Here is a 4,782-nt window from a genome sequence, read left to right as displayed (position 1 = left end):
AAAAAAAAACAAAAGGAAATGCCAGAGCAAAGGTTGCTGCTTTGTTATGTACAAGATCAGTTTCTGCTACAACAGTATCAGGGCCGATATCCACATTAGCAGGCTTAAGGGCTCATGCTGCTGAGATACCTAATACTAATGAAAAAATAAAATTGCGGTTAAAGTTGGAGAAGAAGGAGCCGATATCTCCGGCTTATAAGGTAGATGTTTCTTTTGTTGCTTCAACAAAGCTTTTATCATCGGCGGATTCTGCAAGCAACAATTTAGGTACAGCGACGCAAAGTAAGAGTAACACCAGTACTCAACTTAACATGAATATAATAAAAAATGCTAGTCTCACGCCAACGTCCTTACAACAAATTGAAACAGAGCAATCTCATTCTATACAACATCAACAAATTGCTTTCAACAATTTTACGCTTCCACAAACATCCGTTAGTGTAGCACAAACTCCAACAGAAGAACTACGTGTGCCTCCATTACACATCAGTCTGAGAGGTGGAAAAAACTCAATTGTTATTAAAAATTTTCGCAAAGATCAAAAAAAGCCTCCGCATTTGCTAAATATACCAACTGTTGCATCGGGTGGAGTTAGTGAAGATGATTTAAATCATACAACAAATAAGCAATTAAAGCTACAGACTTTACAACTATCCCAAGTTGCTACCGAGGATATGACTCAAGAAAAAATGCCACTCTACGGAACCACGGTTTCGACGTCATCAGTTTTTAATAGCAACAGTGAAAACTGCAACAAATCCATGACAGTAATGACGTCAACACAACCGCTAACACTAACGACTACCAGCGGAGAAGTTACAACTATAACCCCATCGGTGTCTATCTCGTCAATGGTGGGGATGTCAACAGCAAAGCCTTCCTTCCTGGGTAACAAGAATGGAGTAACAATAAGTGCAATTAAATCCCTTGAATCAAAAGCTGGCAGCGGTTCAAGTGGCAGTAAAAGTATAGTAGTTGGATCGACAAATACGGGTACGTTAAGTTTTCCATCTCAACTGATGCACCAGTCGCAATATCAAAAACATGTAGGGTCAGTAACTTTAACCCAACAGCAGCTACATTCATCTAAAGTTCTACCAAGTATGCCTGGTAATATAACACTCAATGCAATATCGAACAGTAGCACAATAAACTGTTCTAGTGATAGTTCTGTAAATGTAGCGAATCGTGTCATTAATAGTTTGAGTTTAGCGACAGCGGCGACGATTACATCTGTTGGTGTTGGTGTTGGTGGCGGCAAACCGCTGACAAAAATTAATAAACCGCCATCTTATTTAACAGCGCTTCAACAACTTCAACTTCAAAAGCATCAACAAAAGCAGTTAAATAAGCAAGCCCAACAATTTGGGGCTCTTAATGATTGTCATACAGCCCAGCAGACTATTGTAGCAGTGGCGACCATGTTGCCAAGCGCAACAACCCTAAAGCGAGTGACAGTCCCGAATTCGACGGCAGAACAAACAAATTTAGTTGTCAAAACAGAAAATAATACTTCGCCGACAGGAACAAATGAACCTACGGATGTAAAATCACCCACAGTCATCTTACCAACATCCTTGACGAATACAGTTGGTGTTGAAAAACAAGTTCAAGAAACTCCACGAAGCGAAATTGGTTCAACGATTTCAACGACTGTAACCAATGGATGTACCAACGTTAGTAGCATTATAGTTTCTAGTAGTCAAGGCCTAGTTATCAGTACTGCCTCATCTGCTCTACCCAATGTTATGTTACGAAATTCACCTGCAAGTAACGGAAGTGGCACCCCTGGCCATGGCAACGGCAATGGTACTGGTGAAGATAGTGGTATTGAGTCAATGGATGCTCTGTCTGAAAAAAGCCCGCATCAACAGTCGTCAAGCAGTCCGATACAACAACAAATAAGCAACGTTGAAAAACCCGCCACCTTATCAATAGTTTTAAAAAACTCTTCGGTAAATGAGGCAAAGAAAGAAAACTCAGAATTAATAGAAGTGACATCTCCAATATTAAAGGATAGTATTGAAGATAAAACAGAATTGAATTCAAACTCGTCAAGAAAGCATACATTGCATGATTATGCAGGCGGTGAAATGGAAAACGCGTTGGCCAAAATGGAAGGGTTTAATGAAGATTTTTCGGATGCTGCAACAAACGTGTCAACTCCTGTTAGAACAGTTGCGAAGGCTTCTTTGTCATTTGCGAAAAGCGAATGTACGTGGTCTACTACGCCTCCGAAAATGAAAACAATTATTAATGGAGAACTTAAAAATGATAAAGTTGAAAGTAAATCTCAATGTGCTATTGGGAAAACATTTGAAGAAAAAGTGGAAATAGGAGTAAATGATCGCAAAAAAAATCAAGCGATCTGCAATGATGATACGCCTGCTATCAAATTTACTGATTACAATCTTGCTCCAGAAAATATAAATAAAATTCGTGAATCTAAATGCCAAGGAAATGCATTAATTGACATTGAAGATAAAGTTGGGATTGAATTTCAAAAAAGCCGCCATGAATTGTCTTTGCAACCACAACGACAAGACTCTGCCTTTCCGCCTATTTCCATTGAAATTCCGACTCAGATTGAATCTGAATGTAGTCGCATTCGCACACGTGCTAGTAGTCGGTTAGCGAGCCCCTTGGATGCAAATAAAGCAAGTCCAACGACAACATCGGTAGAAGAAATTACAAATCCTTCTGTCGCTACTAGCAATAAGTATTCCCTTTTAAGAAGTGACAACGCCAGCCCACAACAAAACGCTGGATGTGGAGTCAATGGTTCACCACAGCTGGGTACGATATCTGTGCCTGGTACTTTAAATAAGCGAAAACGTCGGGAATCTGAGGAACTTACAGAAGAAAAACGAATGCGAACAAGCAGAACTATTACTGCACCTCACAACCTTCTTAATAATGGTAGTGACCTAAAAAAGGCTGACCTATCTTTATCAAGTGATATGCAAGATACAATGACGTGCAGCGACTTAATAAAAAATGAAGAGTCTTCTGACTCAGACGAACCTTTAATTGAGGTGGCCGAAAAAGTACGCAATTTGAAAGTCGGCAATGCTACTGTTAACAGTAATGACTCTACTATTCACCTCCCAGTAGCGGATGTAGCTGAAAAAAATGAGTTTTGCAACATACCTGGACTAGAAAAGGCAACTCGCAGTAGTCGAACAATAGTCAATCAAAACAGTAAGTATTATTACATTACGTATTTAAGTTTTCATAAGTATAACAAATTATTATTTTTTAAAATTTCAATTCAGAAAATTCAATATGTTTTAAGCTTCGCAAAAAACTCGATTGCACACACATATTTTTCTTTCCACGTCATAATCTTCAAAGAAAACCTGCCGTTGTGTCCCTAAACGTCAACAAGTTTTTTTGCATTGTATGGAAGGTTTCCTTATCTGGCTCAAGTTGATCCAAGTAAAAAGCACATTCAGCATTCATATTATCTTTAAGCGAGTATTTACATTTACAATATCGGATTGCAGCGAATTTTCGCGTTCCTAACGTCATAAATGAAGCGCTTTCGAGCCAAGAATACAACTAAATCTTAATTCCAAGTTGATCTGCAAACAGAAGAACACTTTAAAAAGCACTCTCAACGATCCTTTACACTTGTGCAGTAGGTTGGGTATCGATTAATAGTTTGGTTTTATTTTCTTTGTTACAGTAAAATGATGTAAGATCAGTTGACTGTTGTTCCTGGATATTCAAAATATGTTTTATACAGATTCATTATTACATTTTTACGAAATTTTCTTTAGGGTGTTTTTTGGGCTCGCTGATTACGAATCTGAAGTCTGATTTGGAAAAGTCTAAATGACGGATTCAATATTGCGGATGATTTTTTAAAAAAAGTTATTACATTTTTAGGAGTCTGTCTTTAGTGGTGTTTTTGGCCACGCTGATTACGAATCTGAAGCCAGATTTTGAAAATTCCAAATTGCGGATCCAACCTCATTGCAACACGGGATAAGTACCTTACATGCCAAGATAAGAATTTTCGAGTTGTGTTTACATATTTCATATGGGTTTCTTATCAAACAATGGCAAATAAGATCCATGTAAAATAAAAAGGTATGTGCAAAACGAAAAGCTACAATTCAGAAAACGCTTTGGGAAAATCTAAGCTGATAAAGCTAAGCCAGGTGGATCTAGTAATAGCCGCTAGAACAACAACGACAACAACAGTAATAGTAATAGCGGAAATGGTTTACAAGTCATCGTGCAGTACAAGCGCTATAAATAGCTCAATAAATTACCAAAATATGCTCTTAAATATGCTAGATCAATGAAGTTTTATTTAATTTTGTTAGTATTTTTATTCGACAATCTTGGAATTACAGTATAAGAAACATGAATTTTTAAATTATCAATCGAAAATTACCTCTTGTTATTTAAAATTGTGCAATAATTAGAAAAACTATGTGTATAAAGTTAGCGAAACAACATCAAGCAAAAAATGTCGCATATACCCAAGAATTTGCCGTTTTTTCGCCGTTAATTAGTTGTGAAAAAATAATTTTGTCGCTCTGGTATTTTTTTTTAGATATAAGGTGTCTTGCTAACTTTATATAAAGTTAGCGAAGCACCCCTCCAAACTCAAAGACAAACGACTAGGCTTTATGTCAAAATTTGCCGCTTTTTTGCCGTTCTAAGAAGTGAAAAAAAAATAATTTTTTTTAAATAAAAAAAAATGTTTCCATTTTTTTTTCAATGTTCAATAATTTTTAGAAGAAAAGGATAATAATATAATAGAAAAGC

General features: G+C 36.8%; 1 protein-coding gene across 1 annotated transcript in view; it reads left to right on the top strand.

Annotated features, from left to right (window-relative positions):
- LOC118750362 overlaps positions 1 to 4,371 on the top strand; it is a 15,813-nt gene extending 11,442 nt beyond the window's left edge. The window contains exons 3-4 of the mRNA XM_036485082.1: positions 7 to 3,201; positions 3,276 to 4,371. Coding sequence (XP_036340975.1) covers positions 7 to 3,201; positions 3,276 to 3,433 — 3,353 coding nt within the window. The 3' untranslated portion in view covers positions 3,434 to 4,371. The remainder of the gene's footprint in view (positions 1 to 6; positions 3,202 to 3,275) is intronic.
- The last annotated feature ends 411 nt before the right edge of the window (positions 4,372 to 4,782 follow it).

The sequence above is a fragment of the Rhagoletis pomonella genome, unplaced genomic scaffold (genome assembly GCF_013731165.1).
Source record: "Rhagoletis pomonella isolate Grant_MI unplaced genomic scaffold, Rhpom_1.0 Rhpom_scaffold_00215, whole genome shotgun sequence".
In the NCBI taxonomy this organism is placed as follows: Eukaryota; Metazoa; Arthropoda; class Insecta; order Diptera; family Tephritidae; genus Rhagoletis; species Rhagoletis pomonella.
The sequence above is the reverse complement of the archived record's forward strand: the minus strand, read 5'-3'. Positions and strand labels throughout refer to the sequence as shown.